At 37.3% G+C, this 14397-nt stretch overlaps 1 protein-coding gene across 7 annotated transcripts in view; it reads right to left on the reverse strand.

Moving 5' to 3' along the window:
* The window catches only part of RUFY3 (RUN and FYVE domain containing 3), an 80253-nt gene that overhangs the window by 13071 nt on the left and 52785 nt on the right, over nt 1-14397 (reverse strand). For all 7 annotated transcript variants that reach the window (XM_019468061.2, XM_019468084.2, XM_019468078.2 and 4 more), the window contains 9 exons: nt 13811-13912; nt 12057-12180; nt 10645-10706; nt 9673-9738; nt 8346-8415; nt 5182-5274; nt 3984-4067; nt 1374-1541; nt 778-875 (listed from right to left, as the gene is read on the reverse strand). In XM_019468061.2, coding sequence (XP_019323606.2) covers nt 778-875; nt 1374-1541; nt 3984-4067; nt 5182-5274; nt 8346-8415; nt 9673-9738; nt 10645-10706; nt 12057-12180; nt 13811-13912 — 867 coding nt within the window. The remainder of the gene's footprint in view (nt 1-777; nt 876-1373; nt 1542-3983; nt 4068-5181; nt 5275-8345; nt 8416-9672; nt 9739-10644; nt 10707-12056; nt 12181-13810; nt 13913-14397) is intronic.

Below are 14397 nucleotides of genomic sequence, written 5' to 3' on the forward strand. Positions count from 1 at the left end.
GAGGAAGGGCATTTCTAGTTGGTGGGTCCACTAGGGAAGGAATGGATGGGGAAAGTGGAAGCATGTGCAGGGACCAGCAACTGTGTAGTTTTGCTCAAGTAAAAGAAGGGTGACCAGTGGGTGTTAAAGGTGGTATCACGGGCTGACAACACAGAATGACCGTGGGTGCCACAACTCCTTCACAAGAGGACGTGTTTCGGGCAGACTGAATTGTAGGTACCAGTTGAAACAGTCAGAAGACGAAAACCCAAGACTGGTCTCCAGAGGGGACAGAGCTGGAGACAGACAAATTTAAGATAGCGGGCAGGGGTGACAGTGGGCACACAGAACCGCTCAGAAGAAAGGAGAGACAAGAGGGAGATGGTGGGGAGGAGAGAAATGAGCTAAAGCATTAGAAGGGCCCTCAGTACCCCTGATATCACTAGCACCAACGCATTCCGAGACTTCAATGATGAAGAAGAAAATAACAACTGTAAACATATTTAAAAGTGCTTTCATCCTCACAGGTTATCCCTCCTCCAACATGACACTGAAATGGGATTATGGAAGAGGGTTACTGTTCTGCTGTTCAAAACAGTCACAAGAGGCTGATATGTTTCTTAAAAATGTTTTCAGTGACATCTTAGAGAAACACAAAATTTAACTGGCTTTCTACCAGCATGCCTGGTGTTAAGTTGGGAGAATCTCATACACTTTGTTTGCCAAATGCAGAGCACACTTCTCTTACTTCCAGCACTAAAAGCCCCAAGTGTTTCACTAAAGAAACAGCACTTTTACCTTTGTTCGAGTTGTTTGATGGTAGCAGCCATCTGATTAGTCTTCTCTTCCAAGCGACTGTTTAATTCACTTTTCTGTTTCACTCCTAAGTCTGAACTCTGTTATGGAAAAGAAGTATGAGTGATGTACATATAACATAAAGTCCTGAAATAAATCACACGTGCCTCTTGAACCTTACGAGTAAGTGGGAAATAGAGAAATAGAAATGCTCATATATTTGTATACCAGTTAATTTCCTGATGGAGAAGAAACAAAAAGCAATGTTTAAAATTAATATTGCTGTAAGCATCTTTGCCACAAAAATGAACATCAGAAGGTTCATCAATTTATCACATTTCAGTATAAAAGCTAATGGAATACAGAACTCAGTTGGCAGGTTAGGCTGGAGAGTAGAAATTATCTTATGGATGTAACAGACCCCCTTTCCCATTACAATCTGAAAAGTGACCATGGCTTTCCAGAACAGCAACACGGGACCCTGCAATGGTCTGATTCCCACAGTGGTTTATTGGCAGCTAGCCTCAAAATGAGATGCGACTCTGGGAAGCCCAGGGATCTTGGAGAGCCAGTGAGCCTATTCCTCTTATTCCCCCTACCTGCAGCTTAAAGGCAAGTTCATGCTTGAGAGCCCTGAGATCATCCAGCTGCTGTCGCAGAGACACAAGGGCGTCCTGCTTCTCACAGACATCCTTCTCCAGCATCTTCATAGCCAATTCCATCTCCTGTCGCATGCTGATCTGGATCTCCAGTTCTTTTTCAACATCCTGCCCCCAAAGGTAAATAAACTGCTTATTCTCTTTCATCAACTAAGTTCAAACTCTGCAATTCCAAAGGAAAAGGTGTGAACTCTCAGGTCTGAATATTTTGGCAAAATAGCTACAAGTTATCATTCAATGCAGAGACATTAACAACAATAATTAGGATCATCACAAAAATATTTACTCAATAATTTACAAATCTGAAAAACTTGGTAGGTCAAGATACTGCTATTTAATCTGTGTAAAATATGCACATACTTGAGACACTCCGTGATAGTAAGAGAAGGGATGTCATGTCCTATTATGGAAATGTATATAGAGTGCTACAGTAGCTACCATAAAATGAAACAGATGCAGTTCTCTTCAATGTGGATGTTACTGACATACTTAAGAGCTCAAGAAACCCAAAAGATACTTTAGGTCCCCAGCGTAAACATTTCAATAACGGGAATGATCGATATGGCTAACTGAATTTTTATATTCACTTAACATGAAACCCATTTTTGTTTCAACCATTATTAGTGCAACATTATTTGGATGATCAAAGATACAAAGACCTGAGGTTCTTCTGCATCCATGCTGTGCCTTGGGCATATCTAGGACCTACTTGCTTGGTTTCTTTTCTTTTTTAACAAACATATATCTTATTGTGACATAAGGAATGTGGAAAATTTTGTGTAAGATTTTGATTTTGATGTGCCATCTGAGGTACTTCTCTGTGCATGGGTAGCATGATTAAATGAGACTGCTTCTTAAAATGCTGACATATATTATTTCTAGAATCTTCCTCATAGAAAGTGTTTTGAGATCTAATCCATAAACACGTAAAAGGAAAATGATAGTCATTTCAAGGATACTAAGATTATATTGCTGTTTTCTCAGAACTCCTGAAATTCTATTCTTACACTGTTAGTTGGTGATAATTTTTAGTACAAAGCAGGTCACCTTTATTTGCAGGCTTTTCCCTATTTTCAGAAACACTATTGGTGGGGGGAGATCCTTTTGTCTGTCATATTATCAAAATTGCAGAAGTTAATATATCAATACCATTGATATATTAATATTAATATACTAATATTAATATACTAATACTTATTAGTATAATAAGGGGTGTATTGATATACTAATACTTATATAAAATCTATTACAAGAGTATTATTCATTATTATACATTTATGCACACACACACACACACCCTCTAAGGAGACAAATCAGAATCTTCACAGGGGTTTGGATCATAAAGTTTAAAAAAGTAGGTCCCATATACCTAATGTTCTTGTAACAGAAACTATAAAACTACAAAAGCTGTCTCAGAAAATGGACTGAGAAAGCATTATAGGGAATATGGGTTCAAAAAGAGTGAGAAACGGGGCTCTGGGTGGCTCAGTTGGTTAAGTGTCTGACTTCAGCTCAGGTCATGATCTCACAGTTTGTGAGTTCGAGCTCCGCGTTGGGCTCTGTGCTGATGGCTCAGAGCCTGGAGCCTGCTTCAGATTCTGTGTCTCCTTCTTTCTCTCTGCCCCTCACCCACCCATGCTCTGTGTCTGTCTGTCTGTCTGTCTCTCTCTCTCAAAAATAAACATTAAAAAAAAAAAGTGAGAAACATACACCTGAAACTAATGTAACACTGTGTGTGACCTACACTCAAATAAAAAAATTAATTAAAAAAAAGTCATAGAAACAACTAATTAAAGTATCATTATAAGAGTCACAGAAGAGCTCTGTATGAACAATATTCTCATTAGCAAATATGATATGAAAAAATCCACGCTAAGACTTAGCTAAGAGGGTTTTCTAGATGTCATTTTAATTGAGTCAGATAATTAAAAATTTCCTACCATTTTTAAATATCTTATTTTTTCATTTAATTTTTTAAATGTTTATTTATTTTTGAGAGAGAGAGAGAGAGAGAGGGAGAGAGAAAGAGAGAGACGTGAGTAGGGGAGGGGCAGAGAGAGAGGGAGACACAGAATCCAAAGTAGGCTCCAGGCTCTGAGCTGTCAGCACAGAACCCAAGGCGGGGCTCAAATCCACAAACCCCAAGATCATGACCTGAGCCGGGGCTAGATGCTTAACTGACTGAGCCACCCAGGCGCCCCCAAAATTTCCTATGGTTTTCTAACATGTACTGTATTAATCAATTAGTAGCTAGCCCTTCCTATGGAAGAAGGTAATATCCTTGGTTAAGAGTGTTTTATACAACTAATGCCCAGTGAAGGTAAAAATCAACCATATGAAAACTTGCCTTTATGTAGAACCATATTCACGATAAACATACTCAAAATTAAAAAAAGAAAAAAGAAGAGTGAGAAACAGTTTTTTAGGATCTACAAAAATCTGTTAGGTCACTATTAATGTTCCTGACCCTGGTCTGTAAGGTCAAACCTCTCTAAGTGGGCCTTTATGTTTAATGGGTTTCTGAACTACTAGAACATAAGTGAAGTTTACCAGTCGCAATTGTGTCTCCTCCTTTAAATGCTTTCTGGCTTCACTCAGTGCTTGCCCATCTGAAGTTCTGTCCTGCTTAGGACCCTTGAAGAGATACATGAAATAGTAAATATATTTAAGGATTAAAAAAAAAAAAACAACCCTGTACAGCGTTAGCTGACACTAGTACCGCTGTTTAGTAAGGAAAAATGATTATATGTGGTTAAACAGGTGTAACAATGAATGAAGACAACAAAGAGATTGAAGAAGCTTAGTAAATAAAAAATTCTGTTCTGAGAAATCACAGTTGTTTTCACAAAGTCCACACACTAAAGCCAAACGCATTACTCACAGCAAACGACTTCATCCCCACTCAGAGCCTAGTTGCTTCCTTTTTAGAAATAATTTTAATAACTATGGATATTTGGATTCTTAGGTCACAGAAGGTTAGAAGTATGAAGATAAAAGGGAGTGGGGAGACACTAATACTTTCAGGGAGAAGCAACAGATGCCAGTGACATCATAATAGCAGAGAAAAAGCACCCAGAGCAACCTGGAAACATTTAAGTATAGGTGCTAGAAGCTCTATCAGTTCCAACAGTCCCTACGGTAGCATCACTGTAATTTAGTACAGAATTGCCACTGTTGGTAATTATGATTTTCAGTCATCATAAAGGGCTAAATGTGTTAAATTATGTCCTCTATCTAAGACTGCTTAGAATTGTGTAGTACATAAAAGGTTTGCAAAAAAATCTGTATAGACATATATAAAAAGTTTGATACTTTAAGGGGTTAAGTTATCTGGTAAACTCATGTACATGGTAACTCCCAGTGGTACCAGATAAACACTTCTTACAAAATAGTACCATGGACTAAAAACAATGATATATTTAATAGAATGAATATAACCCTGAACTACAGTGCAAATCATTAGTACAAAACAACAAGAAATTGAATGAGACCTGTTCTTGGAATCTTTAAACAGATGTAGGTGGCACAGAAGCCAAGGAGCATCTGTAGGAGAAGGGGCCTCACCCTGGCATAACCTCCATTATTCACTCGATTCTACATGGAGTCTTAGTAAAAACAGCATGCTATATGTCAAGTAGCTATATGTTTGCTACTTCCAAACAGTCCTCTAGAGTAGAGGCCCTCCCCACCGCCCCGCTAACACGTTAACACATCTCTAGGAATGTTTTATAAATCCAGTAAGGTTAACCTTCCGATTGGATTCCAATATGTAGGAGCTTTCCTCTTTAACTCGTTCCATTTCTTCTTGCAAGGTAATAATCCTGTTGTTTGCAACTGCAAGCTGTTGAAAAAATTTAAAAGGTAATCTTTTATTTTTCTTTTTTAACAGAGGATAAGATAATTCATGATCTGCTAGGACATCATTTTCAGGCTTGAATGTTCTTAGAAGGAAATAAAGTTATCTATGGCTGCATAAAAATGTTCTCATGGTGTGGGAAGTTAGGAAAAATATTTTTAAACTAGGTTAGGTAAAAATAAAAAATATCTACTGTTGCTTTTTGTGTAAACTCTTTTTCAGGGCCAAAATGTTAACTTAAGATTGTTTACCTCAAGGGTATTCTCATGGGTAACTTATATTTTGTTATAATACCTATTTCTAAAATGTTTAATAAAGAGGTCACCTTGGGGCACCTGGGTATGTCAGGTGGTTAACTGTTGGACTCTTGATTTTGGCTCAGGTCACGATCTCACAGTTCGTGAGATGGACCCCTGCGCGGGCTCTGTGCTGACACCGTGGAACATTCTTGGGATTCTCTCTCTCTGCCCCTCCCCTGCTCACACACACGCAAGTATGCATGCATGCATGCTCTCTCTCTCCAATAAATAAATAAACATTATATAAAAAAAGAAGTCACCTCATGCCTTGGGATTCATCTTACAAACGATACATAAGAACTTTGATAGATGATTTTTAAGAGTAAAAAAATGAACTAAGTCCTCGCTCTAAAAGATACCATTAAGTATCAAAGAGACTTTTTTATTTCCGCACCTAAACAGGTAAGGTAATGTTATTAGCAGTACACTGCTAAGGGGAAACATTTATATCCCCATTCCAACAGGAGGGGATCTCCTCATGAGCAGTGAGCATAGGTTCTGCTTAGTTCTGGTTCTAGTGCGTAAGTACAGAGGAACCTGGGCTCAGGCTGCTTTCTAGAGATGGGTCTGGAAGCCCATTTTTCCCTCTGCTCCATGGGCCTCACGGTGCATAAAAAAGTTAACTCTGGACAAGTGGGTCTGCTTTCTAGATCCAAAGACACCCTCAAATGGGTTCTTCCAAGATTTTAACATCAGAGAAAGTTTTAGGAAACTATGTCTGTATCTCCAAGTGGGCCTTCTAATTCAGCTTTATCAATAATAAAGTGGATATTTTTATATCATCATCTGTTTATAACTTCTCACTTTATCACACTGATTCATTCAGGAAAAGAAAAGAGGGGTTTTTTTTTGTTTTGTTTTTTTGTTTTTGTTTTTTTACTGGCCCTCTTAAATCCAAAATATATGGAAAAGAGATCTGGGTGGAAAAGACATCCAGATATAGATATATAGAAAAGAAATGAGACATATGGAAGAAACAGATCTGATTTGCCTTTTCTATTCTTTATAAAGCCTATACACAGTGCTTACCTATCTCTACAAATCCAAGGTTTCAATAAAATAAATGTTACTGGTAAAATAAGTACATGAATGAATAAATTAGTATTGCTAATAAAATAAATCTAGGTCAGAAGGACAAGTCTTGTGACTGAGGGAATAAAATTAATAACTATATTTACTGGGTGCTTATGATGTGTCAGACACTGGTCTAGGCCTTCATGTATTACCACTTAATTCACACAAAAACCTTACTATTATTTTATCATCCCCATTTTACAGAGAAATAGATCAAGAAATAGAGGCTTAAGTTATTGGCCAGGATTAGAAAGTTAGCAAGTGCCAGAGCTGGGACATGAATCCACGTAGCCCTGCTCTAGAGACCATGCTTCACTGTTGGGCCTTATTGCCTCAACAGAGGAGCAGCAGAAACACGGCAGAAAATTTCTATGCAGAGTATTTCAGAAACTTTGTAGAGGGGCACCTAGGTGGCTCAGTCAGTTAAGCCTCCAGCTTGGGCTCAGGTCATGATCTCACAGTTCATGAGATGGAGCCCCACATCACGCTCTTTACTCTCTGCTGTCCACACACAGCCCGCTTCGGATCCTCTGTCCCCCTCTTTCTCTGCCCGTCCCCTGCTGGCGTGTGCGCATTCTCTCTCACTCTCTCAAAAATAAATAAACATTAAAAAAAAAAAAAAAAAAGCTTTGTAGAGTAAAATTCTAAGGACCGTTTCCATTAAGTTTTAATATAATTTAAGAATCTATATCCAAAAGTGAAGCCCACAAGGCTGAGAAATAAGGAAGGTGTTTGAAAGTTGTAACAATGAAAATGTTCTGAAGGAAAATGTTTAAACAGCATCTTCCTGACCAGTGCTTGAACTTGGGTTTTATTTAGACCAAATCTATCTCACAGTATATAACAGGGTAGTTATAATCAGAAATACATAAGAGAAAGTCTTTGTCACCAGAAAATTTTATGTAACATTTTTCATAGAAACGTCTAATGCTATTGAAGAAAAAAAAAATGTGGCTTAGCCGCTGGCAAGTTAAAAAATTTCTTTATTAATCAGAAGCGAAAATGAGGTTAATATTTATTCTTATTTTGGGGACTTTCCTAAGGATTTTCACATATATATTCTCCTGTGATCTTCAAAGCAACAGTGAGGCTGAAAGGGGAAGTATAAATACCCTCATCTGCCAGTGAGGGATGGGGCCTCCTGGAGGTCAAGTGACTTACTTGCTCAGAAGCACATGACTCATAAGCAGCGTGACATACAAGCAGGGAATGCTGGTGTTCTGACCAGAGCTCTTTATATTATCTGCCCTACCACCCCAAGGAGAAAATGAGATCCTTGAGGGTGGGAGCTTGCCAATCTGGCACACATCAACCAATGCACACATAAATCTCTCTCTAGCTCTAGCACGTAAGCAGTACCAAATGTTTGTGAGTGAACAAACGAACATCAAGCTATATGCTAAAGGTTAACTCTAGGCTAGCCCAGACAAAACATTCATGCAAAAGAAAGCAAGATATCTGACGGGCCCAGCAGGTTCTACACCTTCATAGTCCAACTGGATAACAGACACCCCTGAGATAAGCCAGCTGGCCATTCTCAGTCAGAACAAGGGATTATGTCCTATTACAGACATTATCTGAAAAAGCCAAGTCCTTTATTTTCAAAGTTCCATAGAAATGACTGGTTCCACTAGTGCACATTATTAAATTCTATGTCAATCAAAGTGTTTCCAAAACACTTACCTCCTCTGTCAGTTTAGTGTTGGATTTTTCTAATGCATCCACTTTTGCCTGAAGGTTGTTTACAGTAGCACTGTCAAGAAAGGAAAAAAAAAACCATAATGGTTTCTCTTGAAAAACAGAATATCCTGTACTTTCCATTTAAACACTCATCACATTTATCATTCATTGTCTAAAGTCCACAATTCGTGATAGAATTGCAGGTTCTAAGACAGTTTACAAGTGGCTGTGTGTCTTAACTGTTACATCCTGGCCACTGAAGCTTGTATTTAAGAAGTACTTGTTGGATGAAATTAAGGAGCTGATGCACGGCACAGTATATAATAATAAACTACATGAATTAAGTGCTTGCCATACACTGAGCACTTTTCTAAATTATTTTATTTACATTATTTCATTTACTCCTTTCAACAACCCTATGCATTAGGTATCCCCAAAGACAGATAACGAAGCTGACGCATGAAAGAGTAAATAATTGTCATGCTTCTATTTCACTATCAAATGTAAGCATACTTCTGCTTGACTAATATCTCCATTAATTCACTGTAGTCATTATTAGTTCTTGGTCTCCAGAGAAAATATACTTAAACTGCTCTTGAATTTTCTAGCTGGAACCAAGACTACTCAAAATTTATACTGATACTGGTATAATCATATAATAGGTCTTACTTTATTAAAATTGTTATCTTTTTAAAAGAATTGTAAGCAAGATAATAGTTAATGGATGGAGAGATCAATTTTTCTGAATTATTCAACAGTCTTTAGCATAACAAGAACATCAGTGTACTTGAGAACACCAACAGAATTTGGATTGCTCTCCTCACGAAAGAGGAGATGGTTTCATGTTCCGGAAGTTCTGAAAAATACTTAGTATTTGGGAAATTAATGGTAGTGATGGCAAAGAGAGGGTAAACTAATACTATCAATTCAATGTATAAATGACAAATCCAAGGGACCAACAAGATTAATCAAAAGGTCCCAAGGCAATGAGTGGATTACCCAAGATCACTCTTGAAATATGTGGCTGGATCTACTGAACCAAGAAGGCTGCTAGTTTCAGCTGGGTATGTCACATGGTTAAGAATTTTTAACTGAACATAGTCAATCACTAGAGTTATAATTACATACTAATCTTAAATTGCCTTTCACTAAAGGTCACCCAAACAGTTAAATGTCATTTATTTAGTGCCTAGCTCAGTGCCTGGTAAGCAGGAATTCAATTTATTTTTATCGAGTATTGTCTGAATTTATCACATGGCTCATCGGTTTACTCTTTCCTTCCTTTGCAACAAAATCCCCAGTAAAGTAAAAGTATTGATTCATTCTTTACTTTAGATGTCTGTTGAGTTCCTCTACATAGTTCTTCTGATCCAGAATTGCAGTAATTTGGCCATCTCTGGGATGGGAGGGGAGAGTTGGAGGAAAAAACAGAAATAAAATAAATTCCATTAGAAACACCAAGATCCTCCCTCCATTAATCTTTTCATATCACAGAGAAAAGAAAATTGTAGCACAGAAACCAGAAGACAGACCTGATGTATAATACCCTCAAACAAGAAAGACTCAGAGATTTAAAAATGAAACAAAAAAATTCTCCATATTAATAAAACCTTTGCTATAGCTTAAATCCCTTAATAACTCAGGTTATAGGTATAACACTATAATTTATCAGAGGCATTTAAAAAATAAAAATTTTCATCTCACAACTGGTAGCCTTTTTAGCTTTGCTGGTATTACTTATAACAACGACTCTCCTGTGAGATCAAGACCTGAGTGGGGATCAAGAGTCGGGTGCTTAACCGCCTGAGTCACCCAGGTGCCCCTCTGAGGTCTAATTTCTAAGGGCCATGTGGATATTCTGAAGTAATTTTACATTTCCAAGAGATGTAAAAGCAGTGCTGAGTTTGCGTTTATTCTTCACCTCATTACCCTGAATGTTAACATTGTACATAACCCCATATCGTATGTTTAATATTTCAAATTTTAAGAAATGGAGAATGCAATTTTCTGATCAAGAAGGCCACTTTTTCAAACACTACTTCAAGAGAAGGAGCAAGGGATTCCTTTTATAAACCTTTTTATTTTATTTTGTTAGCCCCTGAACCACACAGTAGAAAACCACTTAACCAAAACCCTTTTAGGGCTTAGCATGCACAATAGTCAGATGCTTGTGGCAAGATTCTATTAAAGCTATATCATCGGAAATTCTTCCAGCAAGTGTGTTAAAGCACTACTGTTGTAAACATTAAATGCTATCGAAGAACATTAAAGAGAAAAGAAATTTAATTTTCTTTGTACATACCCTTCACTACCTTTACTGCTGTTCCCATCCTTGAGATACATTGAAAAATCTATAACTCCAACCTACAAAGAGAATTTCCAAAATTTAACATAAAATTAGATACTTTTTCCGAGGCATAATACAATTATCTCTTTCTGGGCACTCAGAACAGCAATGAAGTCATGACAGTTATTAGGAATTTTGATGAAAATGTAATGTTTTACTTTTATAGGACCAGAAGACCACATCACGCAAGTCAACAGAAGATTTTAACAAGAAAGTCAAGAGAATGCTTAATATAAATTTAAGGTTTAAAGTTTCTTTCTCTTTTGTGTCTTTCAAGTATTTTGCTACTGAATCCCTATTCACTTACAGGAATAATAGTTTAAAAATGATAATTACAAAGAGAATGCACAGTTCCTTAAAGAAGTTTTGGAAAATACGGATAAATAAAAGGATGTAATACAAAACACCCATAGTCCCAACCACCCAGATAGGACCACTGTAACAATTTGATATCTATTCTTCCAAACTTTCATTGATACATTATGTCTAAATTTTTTAGGACTGCCATGTCATTATTCAGTTTACTTATTTTTTTAATACAGGTCAAAATATCATATTTCCTTTTCCATTTTCTTAGAGTAAAATGTAACAGAAATTTGCTGTAGTATTTCATAGAGAAGGGGTGAGAACGAGTCAGAATGAAAGCAACAGCTTTATTTAGTAAGCAATTAATATGTGCCAGGCCCTGTACTAGGTGAATTACATTACTAATTCTTTTATTCCACACAATAACTATAAGACATAGATATAGATACTCTTTTTTAAATCCCTGTATTTCAGCTAAGAAATGTGAAGCATCAAGAAACTACAAAATTTATTCAGCTAGAAAATAAAGAAGCAGAATCTGAACCTAAACAGTTTGGCTTCAGTCTGTATTCTTTTTTTATTTTTATTTTTAAAAATTTTTAATGTTTATTTATTTTTGAGAGAGACAGAGACACAGTGCGAGCAGGAGAGGAGCAAGATGAGAGGGAGACACAGAATCGGAAGCAGGCTCCAGGCTCTGAGCTGTCAGCACAGAGCCCCATGCGGGGCTTGCACTCACAAACCGTGAGATTGTGACCTGAGCCAAAACCAAGAGTTGGACGCTCAACTGACTAAGTCACCCAGGTGCACCAGTCTGTACAAGATATTTTAAACAGGGGTCACAGTCAAGAGAAAAGTTGAAAAACACTCATAATACATAAATGAGTCAAATTAGAAGAAAAAACAAAGTAATTGCTTATATTCACATCAAAATTTTTAAAAATACTATTCATGACTCACAGAATTTCTCTTAATTTGGTTGGTGTAATCTGATCAACCCAAATTCTGAGCTAACAAAACTCAAGAGTGATGCACTTCGTAACTGAGCACATTGTGCATACCTGAGAGTCCAAGTCTTCTCCTTTCATACAGAAATTGGCATCAATGACGTTGAGACCCACCAAGAGACCAGCAATTATGGCTCCTTCTTCTTCCATCATGAGGGCGTTGGGTTCATAGAATTCGCTGTAAGAGAAATCCACAGAATGCTCTGTTGTAACAAAACCTCAAGAATCCAATGATGTAATCACGAGACAAGCAGAAAATGCTGGCCTCATAGTTGAATATGGGTACTATGATAATAGAGAAAAGGTTAAAAAAAGGGGGGGGGATGGTCTGAATACTTCATTTTAGATAATAGGTGCATGAATAGACTCTAGATAATAGACAGTCTAGCTGAAAGAGAAGTGACCAGAATGGTAGTTTCACTGAAGTGATTATTTATACTTTCCCCACATATTTGTATTTGAGATGCAAGGGATGATTTTTCCATCTTTAATGCATCTTTAAAAAATTGTTTTTTAAAAATTTGCCTCGGAGATCTGCTTTATTTGTAGGTGGGTGTGTATCACATTGTTGTTCTAATTTGCATTTACATGATGGCTAGTGAACTTATGTATATATATATATATATATATATATTTTTTTTTTTTTTTTTAAAGTTTATTTTGAGAGAGAGAGAGAGAGAGAGAGAGAGAGAGTCCCAAGCAGGCTCTGTGCTGCAAGCATGTGGGGCTCAATCCTATGAATCATGAGACTGTGACATGAGCTGAAATCAAGAGTTGGATGCTCAACCCACTGAGCCACCCAGGTGCCCTTACATTTATATTTTTTTAAAGTAATCTCTATGTCCAATGTGGGGCTGAACTCACGATCCTAAGGTCAAGAGTCAGTCACATGCTCTACCCACTGAGCCAGCCAGGCACCCCTCTTTTGAATGTTTACTAGCCATTTTGATTTTCTCTTGAGAAACGCCTGTTCAAATTCTTTACCCATTTTTACATTTGCTCATCTATCCTTTTTTGAAAAAAAAAAGAAGTTTTTTTAATGTTTATTTTTGAGAGAGAGACAGAGCACGAATAGGGGAGGGGCAGAGAGAGAGGGAGACACAGAATTTGAAGCAGGCTCCAACCTCTCAGCTGTCAGCACGGAGCCCGATGCAGGGCTCACACTCACAAACTGCGAGATCATGACCTGAGCTGAAGTTGGAGGCTTAACCAAATGAGCCACCCAGGCGCCCTTGCTTTTTTCTTCCTGGATTGAAGGAGCTCTTCACATACCCTGATTCATATCATTTATTCAATATATGTGTTACAGATATCTCCTTTCACACTCTATGGATTGCCTTTTAATCTTGTGTCTTTTGATGAATGAAGTTCTTCATTTTAATGTAGACCAATGTATCCATTTTTTCTTTAACAGGGAGAATTTTTTATGTCTTGTTTAAGAAATTTTTGTCTACCTTATATTGTCTTCTAAAATTTTTACTGTTTTTAAATTAAATTACTGTCTTATTGCATCTGGGTAAATGCTAAGGTTGAGTCAAAAGCCTTTCCTGTTTTCTGGGGGTATTAAGTTTTAGCCTACCCTACAAAGGACCATATATATGCCACAGTGACAGACTGAACACATGTAATAAACATCTATTCTTGGGTATGTGTGTGTGAGGTATGGGAGGAAGTATTAGTTGAACTATGTGAAATTGTCATGAAACAACTGTTTTTGATCTGCAGAAACAGCAAATTTATATGATTTGACCTCATATAAAATATAGAACATAGCAAGAAAAGAACAAAGTTCAATAAGATGTTCATACCTGAGAAGTTCCTTCTTATTGATCAAAGCTTTCATGTATTCTGAGAGTTTCTTTTGCATTAATGCCAAACGAAGCCAGGCTCTTCCTCTGCCTACTGGTGTCCTACAGAAACACATGAATCCAACAACTACAAGTAGCAGAGATAGAGGCCATAGTGGGACAGATTCACTTACTCTTGTTAATAGTCCCCAGTAATAACATGCACACCGAGGTGCTCTTTACAACCTATTCTCCCACATTCCTATGTGAGGAGTTCTGTGTGGGCTGGTGGGACTAGGGGTGTGTTTGGGACAACTGCTCTTGTGAAGAATGAATTACTGAGACTACAATTTGAAGATAAAAACCTCTGGGAGGCCCAAATGAAAATGTTCTATCACATTAGTGTCGGTAAATCCTCATAAACTTAGTGTGGATCATGTAAGTGTCCAAATACTCGCAATGTGGACACAGTCCATTTAGGCCTCTATCTGATTAAAGTTAAACCAATTTAATTTGGGAAAATGATCAGTCCTCTTTTTGAGTTCTGAGGCAGGTTCCCAGTGTCAGTTCCTGAGGTCCACTTGACAACGGTTTTAATCTTGGCTCTT

The sequence above is a fragment of the Panthera pardus genome, unplaced genomic scaffold, assembly GCF_024362965.1.
Source record: "Panthera pardus isolate Hobbes unplaced genomic scaffold, ASM2436296v1 HiC_scaffold_13, whole genome shotgun sequence".
Lineage (NCBI taxonomy): Eukaryota > Metazoa > Chordata > Mammalia > Carnivora > Felidae > Panthera > Panthera pardus.